Source organism: Ictidomys tridecemlineatus, unplaced genomic scaffold (genome assembly GCF_052094955.1).
Source record: "Ictidomys tridecemlineatus isolate mIctTri1 unplaced genomic scaffold, mIctTri1.hap1 Scaffold_51, whole genome shotgun sequence".
NCBI lineage: Eukaryota > Metazoa > Chordata > Mammalia > Rodentia > Sciuridae > Ictidomys > Ictidomys tridecemlineatus.
In genome coordinates this window covers 750,686-768,513 of record NW_027523338.1, presented here as the reverse complement: position 1 = coordinate 768,513, position 17,828 = coordinate 750,686, and the positions used below count along the sequence as shown (strand labels likewise).

General features: G+C 44.2%; 1 protein-coding gene across 1 annotated transcript in view; it reads right to left on the bottom strand.

Annotated features, from left to right (window-relative positions):
* LOC101974270 (autism susceptibility gene 2 protein-like) overlaps positions 1 to 17,244 on the bottom strand; it is a 77,165-nt gene extending 59,921 nt beyond the window's left edge. Inside the window, 4 exon segments of the mRNA XM_078036801.1 lie at positions 13,210 to 13,403; positions 14,886 to 14,926; positions 16,558 to 16,797; positions 17,019 to 17,244. Of these exon segments, the coding sequence (XP_077892927.1) occupies positions 13,210 to 13,403; positions 14,886 to 14,926; positions 16,558 to 16,797; positions 17,019 to 17,244 (701 nt within the window).
* Positions 17,245 to 17,828: the final 584 nt, after the last annotated feature.

The following is a 17,828-nucleotide window of genomic DNA, read 5'->3' as shown; positions in this document are numbered from 1 at the left end:
CAATGATACAGAATACAGGACACAGAGAATAACCCACATATATATGGTTATCTCATACTAGACGAAGGTGCAAAAAACATTCATTAGAGAAAAGATAGCCTATCCAACAAATGATGCTAGCAAAACTGGAAATCAATATGTAGCAAAATGAAATTAAACCTCTCTCTCTCAACCTGCACAAAACTACTCAAAGTGGACTGAAGATTTAGGCACAAGAACAGAGGCCCTGCAGCTAATAGAAGAAAAAATAGGCTCAAATCTTCACCACTTCAGCCTAGATCTGACTTCCTTAACAAGATTCCTAGAGCACAAGAAGTAAAATCAAGAATCAATAAATGGGATGGATTTAAATTAAAAAGCTTCTTCTCAGCAAAGGAAACAATCAATAACATGAGGAGAGAGCCTACAGATTGGGAGAAAATCTTTACCACATGCCTCTCTGATAAAGCATTAAGGTCTAGGATATATAAAGAACTAAAAAAACAAAACAAAACAAAAAAAAAACTTAATGCCCCAAAACCAAACAACTTATTTGATAAATGGACTAAGGAACTGAACAGAAGAATAAATACAATTGATCAACAAAGATATGAAAAAAGTGTTCAACATCTCTAGCAATTAGAGAAATGCTAATCAAAACTACTCATCTCACTTTTTGTCAGAATAGTAATCACTAAGAATACAGGTAACAATAAATGTTGGTGAGGATGTGGGGGTAAAGGCACACTTATACATTGCTGGTAGGACTGCAAATTGATGCAACCACTATGGAAAGCAGTATGAAGATTCCTCAGAAAATTGGGAATCTAGCCCCCATTTGACTCAAGTATCCCACTCCTTTAACCAAAAGACTTAAAATCAGCATACTATAGTGATGCAGCCACATCAATGTTTATAGCAGCTCAATTCACAATAGCTAGACTATGGAACCAGCCTGGGTGTCCCTCAATAGATGAATGCATAAAGAAGATGTGGTATATATACTCAATGGAATATTACTCAGCTTTAAAGAAGAGTGAAATTATGGCACTTGCCAGTAAATTATTGGACTTGGAGAATATCATGCTGAGCAAAATAAGCCAATCCCACAAATCGAAAGGTCTTATGTTTTCTCTCATATGTGGATGCTAATTCACAATAAGGTGGGGAGCTAGGGAAGAATAGCATTACCTTAGATTAGGTAGAAGGAAATGATGGGAGGGGAGGGGAGAGGATGTGGGGATAGGAAAGATAATAGGATGAAACAGACATTATTACTATATGTATATATGTGACTGCATGACCAATATTATTCTGAAACATGTACACTCAGAAAACTGAGAAATTATATCTCATCTGTGTATGATCTATCAAAGTGCATAAATGCATTCTACTGTCATGTATAACTAATTAAAACAAATAAAAATTTTAAAAAGAACCATTCATAGAAATACCTACATATCTATAACCCAACAAAGAAAAGTTTTTAATATTAGATATCCAATAAAAGATTACCAGCCATGCCTAAAAACTAGGAAAATTCAAAAGAGAAACATCACTCGAGATAGACCTACAATTGATGTAGGTGTTGAAATTAGGATGAAAACACTAAAAAATTAGAATGGTATTCCATATTCCCAAGAAATTAAGGGGAGTAAGGGAAGGCATTTTTAAAAGCCTGAATCAATCTTTTACAGATGAAAACTACAATGTACAGCCTGGACAATATACTAAATGAAATTAACAGCAGGTAAGTCATTGCAGAAGAAAGGATTAGTTCACTTTTAAGGCATAGCAATATAAATCGTATGTAAGAAGTGAGTAAAAAATAAGCCATTGAGCTGTGACAATTTCAAGTGGTCTCATATGAATGTAATTGCAGTCTTATGGGAGAAGGGCAGAAGAAAGATTTGAATAAATGCCAGAAAACTGGAACTAGAGATGCAGCTGAGTGGTGGAGAGCTTGCCCAGCATGTGCAAGGCCCTAGGTTCCACCCCCCAGGCCTGCAGAGGAGGGAGAGGGGAAGAAAAGTTCCAAATCTGAAGATTTTAAAGATCCAAGAATGTCATATTAAGGAACCTCCATGTCAAGAAACTTGGTTAAACTGCACCAAGGCAAGATATAATTGATTTGCTCAAAACCAGTGATACATAGAAAATCTTTAAAGAAGCCAGAGGAAAATAATTAAGAAAAGAGGAATAAGCAAGCATAAGCATGACAGCCCTTTTTTTGACAAAAACAGTATGATTACATCCTGTATTGAAAGGGAAAAAAATCTATCTTGAATTCTCTACCCAGTGAAAATATTTTCCAGTAAAAACAAAACAACATTTTTTGGGGGGTGCACACAAGAATTATAAAATAGTGCTACTAGAGGTTTGGAAGTGATTAGAAAAGGAGGATAAAGGGAGATTGTAATTGATCAATGCATGTGTTACTGAAAAATCACACTGAACCCCATTACTTATATCATTAATATATATTAATAAAAGTTTTTATAGAGAAAAAATTAAATGGGAGAATATTTACTGGCCTGTTTTCTCAATATAAAGTGAAGAAATTATCATACTTTCCTTGTTTCCCATTTAACATTTTCGATTTTGTTGATATAATCCAGGATTTATGTACAACTTATTATTAAACATTTCACATGCCATATGAATAACTGATACAGATGAGAATGGAACATAATATCTGAATTTTTAAACTATGTTAATAATACTTATTTAGACTTAACGTGCTACTTAATTGGTTTGAATCCCCAGAGCCATTCCTAATAGAAAAGGGCTTTCCTTTTCATGGACCCTTTGCGCAATATTTTAAGGAAGGTATATGAAAGGCAAAGCTTCAGAGTTGCCAGTTTCACAGTACTTTTTATTACCTGATCCATGACGAGAAATTCGTGTCACAGACATTTTCTCCCCAAGCCCCATAGACATTGTTGAGTTGACTTCTCTGTCTAATGTTTCAGCTCCTCAGGTTAAATGTACATTTCCTTTTACAACCTACCCTTGAGGTCAGCAGCACCTCTACCATAGCATAGTCTTAGTTACACACAAGTCACAAGCCTGGCGGGGCTGGAGAGAGAAGACAGGACCCTTGCTGAGAGGCAGTGCCTCCTTCTAGAGGAACAGATGGAATAGAAGTTGTCCCATTTTTGGAAAATATAATCTGCCCTAACTCCTTAATTTTTTAAAAAATTTTTTGGTTCTGAGGGTGGAACCCAGTAGCCTCACAAATGTTAAACACATGTTCTATAACTGAGCTACATTCCCAGAACCCAATAATTTTTGGTCTATTTGATGGATATTTTGGATCAGGTTATTATCATCTATGTTATTGTTATAATCTTTCTCAAAAGTCAAAACAACTTAAAAAATGACTTCATGAAAATACCTGTTCAAAAGTAGATGAATTGAGGGCTGGGAATGTGGCTCAAGCGGTAGCGCACTTGTCTGGCATGCATGCGGCCTGGGTTCGATCCTCAGCACCACATACCAACAAAGATGCTGTGTCCGCCGAGAACTAAGAAATAAATATTAAAAATCTCTCTCTCTCTCTCTCTCTCTCTCTCTCTCTCTCTCTCTCTCTCTCTCTCTCTCTCTCTCCTCTCTCTTAAAAAAAAGAATCCACTCACTTAATTTAAAAAAAAAGTAGATGAATTGACAGCAACCAATCCCTGGTGTTATTAAAATGTTAGGTAATTTAAGAGGTGTCTTGAACTCTGATGGTGTTTGATTTCTTCTGCCGTAGTCTGGCTGGGCACAAAATCATGAGACACTCACACCTTGTAGATTCAAACAGCAACTCTTTATTCCTGAACTCACACCGGCACTCTACACACGTTCTGGGGAAATCCACGTTCTGGCAAAATTCACATACTCCACCATGCTCTGGATCCCAAATACTCTCTGAATCCCTCGAGAACTCAATGGGAACTCAAGGTGCGGGTAGGCGCTTGAGGCAGCAGGATACGCCCTAATCCGCCCTAAACCCGGATCTGCCCTGATCCTTGAGCAAGGTCACCTTACTCAAGCACACATGCAATGTCACTGCAAATGACCTGGGTCCAAAGGCAAGCCCATTTCCACAATGGAGAGTCCTTCCTCTAAGCAACATGGAGTAGGCTAACAAAGAAATTGCCATGCATCATTCCTACTTGGCAATGGCTCTCAACATCTCCCCCCTTCTGATTAATTAAACAACAAGCAATGTGGCTTAAGGACTGTGCCTGGTAGGTTGTCCAATTCAACATATGGTTCTTATCCGTCATGTGAAAAACTGACCTCTAGGCATCAGCCTCCTGTCTTAGGTTGATACCACTGCAATTGGATCATACCCATCACTAACTACTGGTCCAGCATACAACCATGCTTGTGGATAGGCCTATGCACCAGTGTGTGTGTGGGGTGAGGTTCTTGCCTCACCTCTGTTGGCCCCCAAATTTGTCCTTGGTGCCAGTGGGGGGGTGAGGGTCTTTGCCTCACCTCTGTTGGCCCCCAAATTTTAGACCATCACTAGCAGAAGGGAGGAGGATACAGAAATGCCACAACACCAAGCCAATTGACGGCTCCTTTAGAAAAATTGCATCACTGGTGACACCATCAGCAAAGATATGCCAGCACTACCACAATTCGCTGCACCAAATGATAGTTCACAATGCATACAAGTGATATATACTCCAGGCAAGTTCTGCAGGCAGTTCAAAGCAGAGGAGTCTATCAATATGTCCATTTCCTCCTAAAGTAAATCGAGTCCTTGATTGAACATTATTTGTTGAGTTATTTTCATTGATGTATCAGTTTACAGTTTACTGTGATAGCTATCATAGAAGCTGTAGTTTGGTTTTATCTTTGTCTTCACTGGCACTGGGATAAAGATAGGAATTCTGGCAATGATGCTAAAGAGACATTATCCTGAACAGAATTATTAAATATAATGAAAAGGAAAGGTGAACATAAACAAACAGATCTGTTAACCTCCTTTAAAAACAATCCTTAATAGCTGTTTACCTAATTTAAATTAGTAAACAAACAAATCTGTTAACCACCTTTAAAAACAATCCTTAACAGCTGTTTACCTAATTTAAATTAAACCATTTAAATCACTGAATAAAAAAAATAATTTGGAACCATTTTTTCATGAGCACTCCTCATATATGATATATGGACATACGGACACACAGAAATAACACAAAACACAAGAGTGCACACAAACATACAACACATAAGTAACACAAGTAAAGGCCTTGTAGCTTTACCTAGGTGACCTGGGTCCAAAGGCAAGCCCATATCCACAATGGATAGTCCTTCCTCTAAGCAACATGGAGTAGGCTGACAAAAAAATTATCATGTGTCATTTCTACTTGGCAATGGCTCTCAGCATTCTACACCACCATAGGCCAGGTTCCCCCTTGCCTGTGTGGACCTTGGTCCACTTCCTATCTGGTTTCTACTTTAATTGAATGGTTTCAGTCCTGGTCTTAATTTTGCTGACATCCCTTCTTCAGTAATTATTTGATCAAATGCCAGATTTATAATAGTTAACACTTTATTAGAATGTGACCAAATTTCTCCTATTTTACTGAAGATGATTTCACCAGGACAGAGCTGAACAAGTCAGATGCTGAGCTTGCTCTTATTACTCTTCAAGGACTTAGTACAATGATTCAGCACGCAAGGTAGCCAGATGTGCGACCTGTTCCCTTTCTTGGTCATCTCTACTGCTACAGCCAGGAGCACCTCTACTGTGCTCCCAGGATATATTTTTTCTCATTTTTAAAAGAAGGTTTAACAGAAAAGGATTATAAATATTGATCTTACCCTGAGCTACTCAGAAAGAAATTATCCATTACACAGGGCAGGAATAAAGTTATTTGTTTAGTTTTGTTTTGTTTTGGTGACAGATCTCTCTACATTGTGCACTCTGACCCTGAATTCCTTAGCTCAAGTGATCTTCTTGCCTCAGCTTCCAGATAGCTGGGACAACAGGCACATGCTATGGTGCCCAGTTAGTTCACTGGGGGTTTTATTGTTTGTTTGTTTTGTTTTGTTTTTTGGTACTAAGGTTTGAACCCAGGGATGCTTAACCACTGAGCAACATCCCCAACCCTATTTTGTATTTTATTTAGAGACAGGATGTCACTAAGTTGCTTAGTACCTCCCTTTTGCTGAGGCTGGCTTTTAACTCTAGATCCTCAGTGTCATGTGCTGAGCACGTTCCTAACATTGCTAGCTGGTCCACCCATCCCCCAGTTGTCAAGGAGGATTCTGATCTTCAAGAAAAAGAAAGAAGACTGAGGAACTAGTTGATGGTGGTGGCTGAGTGAGCCAGGACTCAGGACCAGGACTGCCTGACCTGGGGACCCGCAGAGCCCCACCTTTTCCCCTAGACATTCCTGACTCCAGGCTCTGGTAACCTGCCTCAGGGGCTTCTCAGAACATGATGGATCAGGTACTAAGTGGAGGAGGGATAAACCATTAGGAAACCATGGAGGATGACAGGCAGAGAATCGCTGGACAGCTACCTCCCCATATACCAGCTCCTTCCCCGCAGCACCTGCAGGGCGAGCCCAGAGCCACACATCCTAAGATGCACACAGGGCTCTTTGCTGATCCCACCCCTCCCATCTCCAGGCCTGAAACTGGAGTCTCCTCCTGAGCTGCAGCCTGGCCCGGACCTCAGCCATGGGAGGACACCAAGGGCAAGAAGTCCTTACACGTGGGTTTCCTTTTGCTGTCTCCTCCTTAATAAATGCTTTATGTGGATTATATTAGGCCTCTTTGCATTTCCAGGAGAGCCTCGGCCTGGTGGAAAGGCTGCATGCCCACCAGGTGGCCTGGAGATGCTGCAGGTGGAGGTGAGCTTGTAGGACCAGCAGCGACAGAATCATGGCAGTGCAGAAACCTTGGCACCAGGAGTAACTCTGAGGGCAGGAAGCGTGGACCAAGGCTGGAGATGCCTGGGGCAGGATGGTGGCTTAACAGAGGTGACATGTGGGCCAGAGTGAGAAAAATGGAGGAAAGAGAGGCTGATTCGCCAGGAGGCAGAGCTGGAAGAGTGGCCTATGGCAAGTCTCACCGGGGCAGGGAGGGCGGGAGAACCCAGGGCGGGGAGAACCCAGCGTGGTCAGAGCCTGGTGACCGGTAACCTGTGCAACCCTGGCCGCGCCAGCCTGCCTCTGCCTGCAGAGCAAAGAGGGAGACAGTAATGAAGGAGACCTAAAAATATACCATCACGAATGAGTGTGTTGTGAGGAAATTCCAAATTTTATTAAACGCACTTTTGGTAAAAGAAGCCCTACAGAGATTTTCTTAATAAATTTCAACGAGGGGAGATGTTTGGTCTCTGGAGTAGCCTACATAAGCAATTGTGGTATTTGTGGAATGTCAAGCTGCAGATGGCCTGAGGTAATCATCCAACTAGTATTGAGGTTTTTTCTTACCATCAGGACAGGACAGTGGCTTGGGGTGGGCTGAGGCGAAGCTGAGCAGTCCTCCAGGGGAAAGACTGAGAGGAGCTGGAGGGTGAACCATGGCCATCCCCGAGAGCCCAGGCTGCCACGCTCCAGGTCTGCAGCCAGGAGACACTGTCCTCTCCTAAAGCCCTCGGTAACTCCTTCCACAGGCCAACAACACCCACGTTCAGGAAATTCTTCTTCATGTTTAGCCTAAATACTTCACGCTTCCATGTGACTCATTACTTCTCATTCTGTCCAAAACAGAAATAGGGAACAGCTGTTCTCCATCACCAGCTCACACACTTGAGGACGTTTATTTCACCCATGTCCCAAATCGTCTTTTCTCCAGAATAAATATTCTAAATGTCATCAACATCGAGACCCACTCAGACCAAGGAGGTTGATGACGTCCTAAAGTGCTTCCTTCCATTCCCAACGTTAACCCACGTGGTCTCAGTCCTTCATTATATATATATTAATTACAAGTCGTTGGACACAATACCTTTATTTTATTTATTTTTATGTGGTGCTGAAGATCCAACCCAGGTCCCTGCATGCGCCAGGCAAGCGCTCTACCCCAAGCCACAACCCCAGCCCAGTCCTTTATTCTTAAACAGCACATGTTGGGGTAACATGGAGGCCTGAAAGTCATATGCTTCCTTCTAATGTCCGAGGAAGACTCCACCTCCTTCAGCCACCCCAGCTCCAGCTGAAGTTCAGTGTATCCTCACTCTGGACACCCTTGTGGCCACCACGGCCATGCGGTATCTTATTTCTCGCTCCACAGTGGACACTGTGTTTCACACTTTGTTCAGACCATCTCATATAACACCTGCAACCTGTCACACAGATTTTTTTAAATTCAGAGATGAAGAAATAACTCCAGAAGATCCCACCACTAACAGGTGACTGGGTTTGAACCCAGAGCCATTGACACAGCCCAGGACCTGCCAAGCTGACACACGGTTCCTGCTCTGCAGAGTCCCATCAAGACAAGGATGACAGAAATAGCCAGAAACAGGCCATGAGGAGTTTGTCTATAGTTCCATTTCTGGAGCAACACGTCCTTCCAATTCTTGCTGTCCTTTTGCTAGCCACACAGAGTAGGCTAATGTCACATAAATCATTTTTATTTCATTCTTTAGAGATGTCCTTAAAACAACCAAGTCAGCTTTATGGTGCACACTAAAATCCCAGCGATTTGGGAGATTGCGGTGGAGGATGGCAAGTTCAAGGTCATCCTGGGTAACTTAGTGAGACCCTGCCTCAAAATTAAAAAAAAAAAAATTAGCAGTGGCAGTGTGCCGACTCACCGTGCACAAGGCCCTGGGCTTTCCTCCCAGGGCTTCCCCCAGCTGCACAAAACCCAACCAACTTTATGCCTGCCCCACCCAAACCCTTGCTGGAATTTAATCCTCAGTGTGAGGTACTCAGGTGGGGCCCAGTGTGACTGTTAAGAGGTGATTAGCCTTAGAGCTCCACCCTCAAGAACAGGCATCCTTTCTTGGAGCGTGGGGTTAATGAGCTAGGGGTTATCTAGAGAGTGGCTCTGCTACAGCAAAGCCAGCTTGGCTGTCTTTTGTGAAAGGCCCCTCCTCCTGTGAGGCCCCACCCTGAGGCAGGACTCTACCAGAGTCCCTGTCAGCAAGAAGGCCATCATCAGAGGTGGCCCTCAGACCCTCCCAGCACCCACAACTGTGAGCTGAGTAAATCATGGTAAGTGTCCAGTCTCAGGTTGTTTTGTTGTTGTTTTGGGGTGCTGGGGAATGGACCCAGGGCCTTGCTCATGCTGGGCCAGTGCTCCACCATGGACCACATCCTGGCCCCTCAGATATGCTACTGTAGAAGGAGAAGAGGGACTGAGACGCCCCCTCATCATCCCTGTGCTTAGCTGTAATGATCTTGTACACACTTGTGGACCCATCATTCTTGACTTGTTCCAAGGAAAGAGTCTCAGCTTTGTTTTGTGTCTTCTGCATCAGCACAGTAACCCAGTAGACACCTACTGAGGGGACACCGGAAACATCTAGAATGTGATTCACTGGCTGGCCGGCCACATGGACACACTTACACTCTAATTCTCAAGTTCAAAAGTACTTGCAGGTCCCTGAGTGTCTTTGTGTACAGGCTGGACACCCCACCCCTGCCTCCACCACACAGCTGGTGCGGGGCACTGGACAGTGGGAGGTGAGACTGCTTTCATTTACCCACCGACTCAGTGCGTGATCTTGGACAAGTCACCTGTTTTCTCATCTGAAAAATGCAGAGAGTTAGCCTGGATGATATTTAAGGCCCTTTCATTCCTGAATTTCCATAATTCTATGGCTATCTATAGACTTATCTAAATAATCACAAAAACACTACTTCATGCTGGAGAAACACAGTCATAATAAACTAAGCAAAATCAAATGCCCTTCAATATCCTGTTGTGAACTATAAAATGTCCCCTTGAAACAGGATATAGGAAAAATATTTTCCTATTAAATCCTTTTAAAGTGCAAGGGAAAGCATTTGTTCTGTGATTTGCTGTCCAACTCAATAAGAAGTAGAGGATTCAGCTGTCTTAATTAGGGAAGATACTTTCAGAAAGCAAAGGTGGTGGAAATTCAAGCTGGAAACCGAGATGCAGGCCGACAGAACAGAGCACAGGTTTTCTAGAGGGAGTTTCCAAGTGTGTATCGAGCAGTTTATTTCTGCCATCATGTTGGGGAAACCAGTAAATGATTTTTTACGAGGTGATTTATGAAATTCCTGGATGGACGAGAAAAGGGCTGGGAAGAAGTTGCAACAAACTCCCGACCCTGAGGGGGCCAAGGAGAGAGGACTTGAACCCTGGTGACTTGGCGACATTGTCATAAGCTGGGTCCTCTAAGGTGGGTGGGCAAAATGGGGTGAGAACCCTACCAGGTGGCAAGCTAGAAGATTTCAAAGGAACGGTGCCTGTGCCTTGACTATTCCGGAGTCCTCTGGAATGGACCCTGCAAGGGCAAAGGTTCTGTTTCCCCTGTTTCTGCAGGGCCTGGAGTGTCACAGGAAGCAGACTACGAACCTTGTCTGAGAAATGAAAAGAGCCGGTGATCCACCTCCTGTTCACCCAGGAAGTCAGTGAGGGGTATCTGCCCAGCTTGTGATCACCCATCTCTTATGTCGGGTTACCTCCCTGTGATAGCAGTAAAATGTCCCCCTAAGATGTCTGGGTCCTGACCCCTGGTCTGTGATTACTACACTCCATGTCAAGGGCGACTGAGGTTGGGATGGAATTCAGGTTGTTGATCAGGGCGTGCCTCTGCTGGCTTGCTGTAACTATAGCACATACCTGAGATAAACAACTTATGAAGAGAAAAGACTTATTTGGCTTCCAGTTTCAGAGCTTTTGACTCATGATTAGCTGACCCATTGTTCCGGGCCTGCAGTGAGGCAGCACATCATGGTGACAGAAGTAGTAGAGCAAACTGCTCTGCTCATGTCTAGGGAGCAGAGAGAGGACAAGGAGGAAACAGGTGGCACATCCCCTTTGAGGACACACCCCTGGTGACCTGAGGACCACTCACTGGGCAGTCCTCTTAAAGTTTCCACCACCTCCCAATTGTGTCACCTTGGAACCAAGCCTTGAACAAGGGGGACTCTGGGGCACATCCAGATGTGCATACAGTAGTTGACCTTAAGAGAGGGACCCCTCCTTAACTATCTGGGTAGACTTAATGAGTGGGGCAGGTTCTGAAATGTGGAGGAAAGAACTGAGGAACTAGTGTCCCTGAGGCCAGGTGAGCACTAGCCCCACCATTCCTGGCCCTGGACAGCAGGGTAGGGACATAAGCCTGGGTATGCAGGTGGTCTCCAGAGCCGGGGAAGAGGAGGAAATGGGCCCAAAGCCTCCAGAACAGAACACAGCCCTACCAGCTCCTTGATTTTAGCCCAGAGAAACCCACATTAGACTTCTGACCTCTGGAACCTTAGGACAACATATCTGTGCTGTTTTAAGCCACTGAATTGTGGTGACCTGATAGGGCAGCAAGAGTAAACTCACATCCCAATGCTCCCAAACATGGCAGTGCCCAGGCTGCCCTGCTTGAGCCAGCTGGCTCTGGACGGTAAGCCACAGCTGACTGGACCAGAGAAAGACATGGGTCAAGCTGCTGCAAGACCTGATTAATGTCCAGACACACAGATATGCATGAGACTTGGAATTGATAAATCAAGTTAACTCTGATTAGAAGCACACTATTTCAGCCCAGGAGGTGAGGAGAGCCTGGGCTCAGTCACTGGAGCAGAGAAGAAGAAAAGTTGGTTTGGGGAGATAAAAGCTACACTGAGAGGCAGGGACAGAGTTCCCATAGTGTCTTGATCTATAGTCCTTCTGGGGGCCAAAGTGCAAGTCTTCGGAATATACTCCTCAGTCAGGTGAAGGCAGAAGAGCAAATGTCCCCAGCTCAGAACTTCTGAAAGGTCCACTGCAGACTCCCAGTGTTGCCTGACAACCAAATGACTGCTCCAGGTGGAGATGCCAAGGGTGTCCAGGGAAGGAAGCCCCTGCTCACGGGAATCAGGAGTGTAATCGGCATTGCTGCATTTTTTGGACAGAGACTCCAGGAGATGTAGTCATTTGCTCAAAGTCATGGTGAATAGGAAGGGTGGAATTCAAACCTGAGGCTTTTCATTCCAACTGCTGTGTTTTGTGTGGGTTTGGCCTCATTAGTCATTCTCTAGTAATTGCTTCCTGGTCTTCTGTTTTAATAGAAAGAACTCAAAGGTCTGATAAATGTTGCTTAGATAATCTTTAAACATTTCTCACAGAAGAGAAAAGCCAATGTATGATCCAGTTGAAGCCATAGGGGCCTCAGTGTCCAGAGACTACAGACCAGAGGCAGCTGGCCGAGTGGAGCAATGGCTTCCCTTTCTGTCTCCGGAGGGCTCTGGCTTCCCCATGCCCACATCTGTGTGGCTTCTGGGGAGTGGGTGCCAGCAGGCTCCGGATGCTCAACTTCCTTTGGGTCTTGGTTTTTGCCCGCTGTATAGACTGGCAATTCCTAAGTTGTGACTCTCAGCTTCCAGTTTAGTAGAGCCCAGGACCACCCTGCTGGTTGTGAGTGTCACTGCTCAGAGAGAGATGGCTGTCAGGGCTGGACTCTCAGGGAGCCAAGCGGTATGCCCAGTACCCTGAGCTCCCTGTCCTTGCTGGGCTTGGTACTCCTTAAGACATATGGTAGCAGGTGATAATAGGAGTTCCTAGAATTGGAGGAGGGGTTATTTCTAATGGCCGCTGCTGATAACAGGAAATGCCACCTGAAAACAGGTCAGTTCACTCTTGTGTCTCACCACCCAGGATGTGTCTTAAGATAATTTTCTGAACACTCAAGCTCCGATGGTGATTACCTGATATGCGATTGGCAGAATTCAAACCATAGATTATGCCTTGCCAACTTTGCTCTTTTCATCTCTTGAAATTTAGTCACATAGATTCAGGAAGACAGATGGAGAATCCTCAAAGCTTGGGATCTGTTTTGACCTTTGTGAGACTCTTACTGTCAAGTGGCTCCTTATTCTCTCATCCTGTGCCTTCTTTAGAATTGGCTTGCTTTCTGAGCCACCAGGTTCTGGTGGGACCTTGTCATTCACTGACATCGGCTTTGGCTGTGTAGCAAGCATCTGCTTTCTTTTCCAGCACTTGAACGTCTCAAAGTGGAGCACCTTTCCAGATGGACAAGTTCCCTCCCACCTTTTGCACTTGAATAGCTGCTTATGAGGAAAGCTGGAAACAAGAGCAGAGTACCTCCCCCTTTCTGAGTAACTCCCCCTTTCTGAGTAACAGGGCAGCATTTGCTGCATGGACACTGGCCACTGGACATCCTTCTTGATGCAGATTTCATTAAAGGAGCTCTTGTTGGCACTCTTTTTGGTCAGTTCCAGCTCATTCTGGTCTCTGGCCTTCTGTAGAGCATAAGGGACCTGGTCAGATATGATTCTCTAAGGATGAAGGATAGTGGGGATACCAAAGAGTTGGGGCAAGAAAGAACAAGAGGAAGAGCAGCTGAAGGACTTGATCAACACCCAGAAAGATACAGGCCATAAAGGTGGCTTTGTGAAGATAATAGGAGCCCAAACAGAGATTGAGGACCAACTGAAGGCCCAACTGAGAAGGAAGGATGGGAGGGGAAGGGAATTATGGTGTGCATTAGTTTCTTGCGGTTTCCAGATGACAACAAACTTTGTGAGTTAAAACAACAGAAGTTTATTTCTCACAGTCCTGGATGGTGAAGTCTGAGATCAAAGTGTTGGCAGGGCTATTTCCTTCAGAGGCTCTAGCAATAGAAATGTCCCTTGCTTCCTCCAGCTTCTACTGGTTGTCAGCAATATCTGGGTGTCTTCACAGGAACTTCTCTTCTCTGTTCTAAGTGTTACGAGAAGTCCCAGAGAGGGGGACTTTGACTTGGGACAAGTGGGGTCCTTGGCATACAGGAGAGAAGAAGATTTCAGTACATGTCAGTTGAAGACACAGATTTATTTATGAAGACACATGCCAGGGAGAATGTAGGCTAACTCAGGAAAGAGACATTTGGGGGGGGATAAAGAAATATGTATTCAAGGGCTGGGGCTGTGGCTCAGTGGTAGAGTGCTTGCCTAGCATGTGTGAGGCCCTGGGTTAGATTCTCAGCACCAAATTTAAGCAAATAAATAAATAACGGTACATCAATAACAAATAAAAAATATTTTTAAAAAGAAATACACATTCAAGGGAGAATGACGGCCATCTTGACAGTGCGAAACTTTTGGGGGTAAAGCAAGGAATATAGAGTCAAGAGAGAACATGGGCCATCTCCAAAGGGAGAGCTAGCCACCCCTTGGTGTAGGATGTTATTTATAGAGGGACAGTTGCTAGGGCTAAACTACAGGAGGAGTCAGGGTGGATCACACAATTTTGTGCCAGTTTTTCCAGCACTTGCTCATTGTTCTCAAGTTACTTTTTTTGGGGGGGGGTAACGGGGATTGAATCCAGGGGCACTACCAATGAGCCAAATCCATAACCGTTTTTATTTTGAGACAGGGCCTTGCTAAGCTGAGGCTGGCCTCAAACTTGAGATCCTCTGAGATCTTCCCGCATCAGCCTCCAGAGCTTCTCTGATTACAGGTGTGCACCTCCATAGGCTCACTTGTTACTTTATGTGGGCAAGGGCATGTGTCAAGATTTCAGGCCAAGGGAAGGTGCTGGGTGGCTCAGGAACACTTGTTTTGCATTTCAGAGGTTCATGGGCATTTCCTGCATTCCATCATACATGGGCACTTTTCTTGTGAAACTCAATCTACCTTTTCCTATATCCTCAAATTCTTATCTCATAAGGACACTTATTGGATTTAAGGCTCACATGGATAATCCCAGATCATCTGCTTATTGCAAGAACCTTGACTGTTACATATGCAAGTATGTTAACATTCACGTGTTCTAGGAACCTGGAGGTTGAAGAGCTCTGGAGGGGCCAAAATCTGGCTCACTGCAGAGCGGGAGAATAGAAAGCAGAGTGGAACAAGCCAGTTGGTCAGGACAAGAGGCCTTTAGTTTGTGCACTTTCTAGGAAATCTTGTGTACTTATGGTCACTTGAAACCTCAAGTAATCTGTAAATTTTATAATCTGCTGTTTTGAGCGCACTTGTGTCTCATTTCTACCATTATATTCTATGTTTTTATTCACTTAAATATTTGTCCCTACCTTTCTGCCCCCAAATCATACCACACAACACACTATTCACACAAGGCACCACTCACAAGGCAGGTTTGGTGGAGCTCAGTCTTCCTCCCAAAGTCCCCTCCAATTACCTACTTTCTACTTTCCTGGCCCACTCTTTGGATCTGGCTTCCCCGATTTCCCCTAATTCAATCCCCCTCAGTTTATTATGCAGAGCAATTTAACTCTCTTTCCTTCAACTCTGCCTCAGGCCTACCTTTGCATAGCCAAAGACTCATTAATGTCTCCATAAAACAAAGGGCCATTTATGCAAGACAGAATCCTTGTTGGCAGAGATTTTGTAATTTCTTTCTTACTCTCTCTTTCTCATATATGGAAGAAAGCCATATGGAAATTTATTTTCTTCATACAGTTAGGACCAAGAGACTGCAGTCTGGATTTTAATATTCCCTTTCTTCCTCCTTGCTGGTAAATGTATATTTTCTTGACATCTATTTCTCATAAACTTATTTGTTATTTGTTTAACAGACTGGCTCTCAATGTTTTGATCTCAGAACTCCTTTTTTTTTTTTTTTTAGAGAGAGTGAGAGAGGAGAGAGAGAGAATTTTTTAATATTTATTTTTTCAGTTCTCAGCAGACACAACATCTTTGTTGGTATGTGGTGCTGAGGATCGAACCCAGGCCGCACGCATGCCAGGTGAGAGTGCTACCACTTGAGCCACATCCTCAGCCCTGATCTCAGAACTCCTTTACATTCAAAAATTATTCAGGGTTCTAAGCAACTTTTGTTTATATGGATTTTATCTATTGATATGTATCATATTGAAATAAAATAAAAAATTAGGTCTTTATTCATCTAAAATTAATGTCTATTACATATCAACATAAATGATATCTTTTTCTGAAAAAAATACATTTTCCAAAACAACAAAAATTGGTAAGAAAAATGGTATTTATATTTCTGCAAATCTCTCTGAAATCTGGCTTAATAGAAGACAGCTGGTCTGCATTTAGTCTGTTGAAAGATCAGAATCTGGAAAGCACAGCTATACAACTCCTGAGAAAATGAAAGTGAAAAGGCAAATAGCATCTTAGTATTATTAGGAAAATAACTTAATCTTGTTTACCATTAAAACCAGTTTTAATGCACATTCCAGTTGTGCCTCCTCTTTAAGGCCAAGGAAAACAAAAACAATAAACCTTGGACTCAACGAGATCTTGAATTAAAACTGAACCATGAACCAAAAATGCAGGGAAACCTCATTGGCTAAACTGTATTCAATTAAAACAACGATAACTCAAGATGGTACATTTAAAACCGATATAGCACGGATGAACACCAGGGAGTTATCACTTTTTTTTTTTTTTGCGTGGGTTAAATTTCTACTCATCCCCAGCTCTCTGCTCAGGGATGCCTTCTGTAGGGTCTCTGCCTCACCGTAAGTAATGAGCCTGAGAACAATGACATCACCAACGCGGTGGCTACCGTAGCGGGCCACACTGACTAGGAGCCTAGAAACACTCGACACGCGTCTTCCCATTTTATTCTCAGTAAACTTGGAGGAAGGTACTGGCTTCGTTTTGCAGAAGCGGCTGGTTCTTGGACACCTGCACGGTCCAAGCTCTTCCTGCAGCCGGATGTCTTCGCTCTCTGCTTCTGTCCTGCTTAGGTGAGTCCCTGAAGGCAAAGGTCAAGGGTGGCGCTCCTCCGCTTGCCCGCAACCTAAGCGCCTGGGTTCAGTTAGTCAGTCAGGGGACCACGACAAGGAAGCGGGCCTTTTGGCGGCTCCCCGCTCCTCTCGCTCCCGGGGCACACGGAAGTCTGTGTGCGGCCAGGCCACCCAAGGTTCGCAAGAGGAGGAAGGTGCGCCCGCGCGCGGGCTCAGGCCAGGCAGGAGCCTTTCTTCTCTAGCCGCAGGATCTGGGCGCAGGCCAGAACCTTTCTTCTCGCGTCGCCGTTGCCGGACGAAAGTGTGCAGAAACGGAACGGTCCTCCCGTGGCCAGGTTGTCGCTGCGGTCTCCGGCTGCTGACATGGGCCGGCCGGTGTAGGGCCGCGGGTGCAGGTCACCTTGGCGGTGGGCTGACTGAGGGAGCAGAGGCAAGACTGGTGTGATGAGAGTCATCTATTAGAGGAGGCCAGGGTGAGGGTTCAGGCCCTGGCTGGGAGATGAGGTGGTTCTGGATTAGGTTAGAGGAAAGGTGCAAACTTCAGGTCTGCAGACCAAATCCAGCCCACTGCCTATTCCTGTAAATAAAGTTTTATTATAATGTGGTTGTGTTCATTCATTTACATACAGACCATGGGTGCTTTTATACTGCAGCAGCAGTGTGGTGGCCTGCAAAGGCCTGCAAAGCCTAAAGTGTGGACTGCAGGACCCTTTAGAGAAAAAATTTGCTGGCTTTCAGGTTAGAGCATTTTCAGCAGCATAAGGAGTTTGGGTGTTAGGCTCTGAGTTTTACAAGTGAGGCATTAAAGGATTATTCATGTTTAAAAGTAATCAGTAGCAATATTGATGATCACTTTGGAGTGTGACATAGAGAGCTAATTAGGAGACTGTTGCATTAAGTCAGGTGAAAGCTGAGGAGTCAGTGATAGTAGGAATAGACAGGAAAGGGAGATGAAGTGAGTGCAGGTCAAGTTTCCCTTCTCTCTAGGACTTGGGGCCAGAAGTATTTAGGATTTTAGAGTTCTTGGACTTGGAAATAA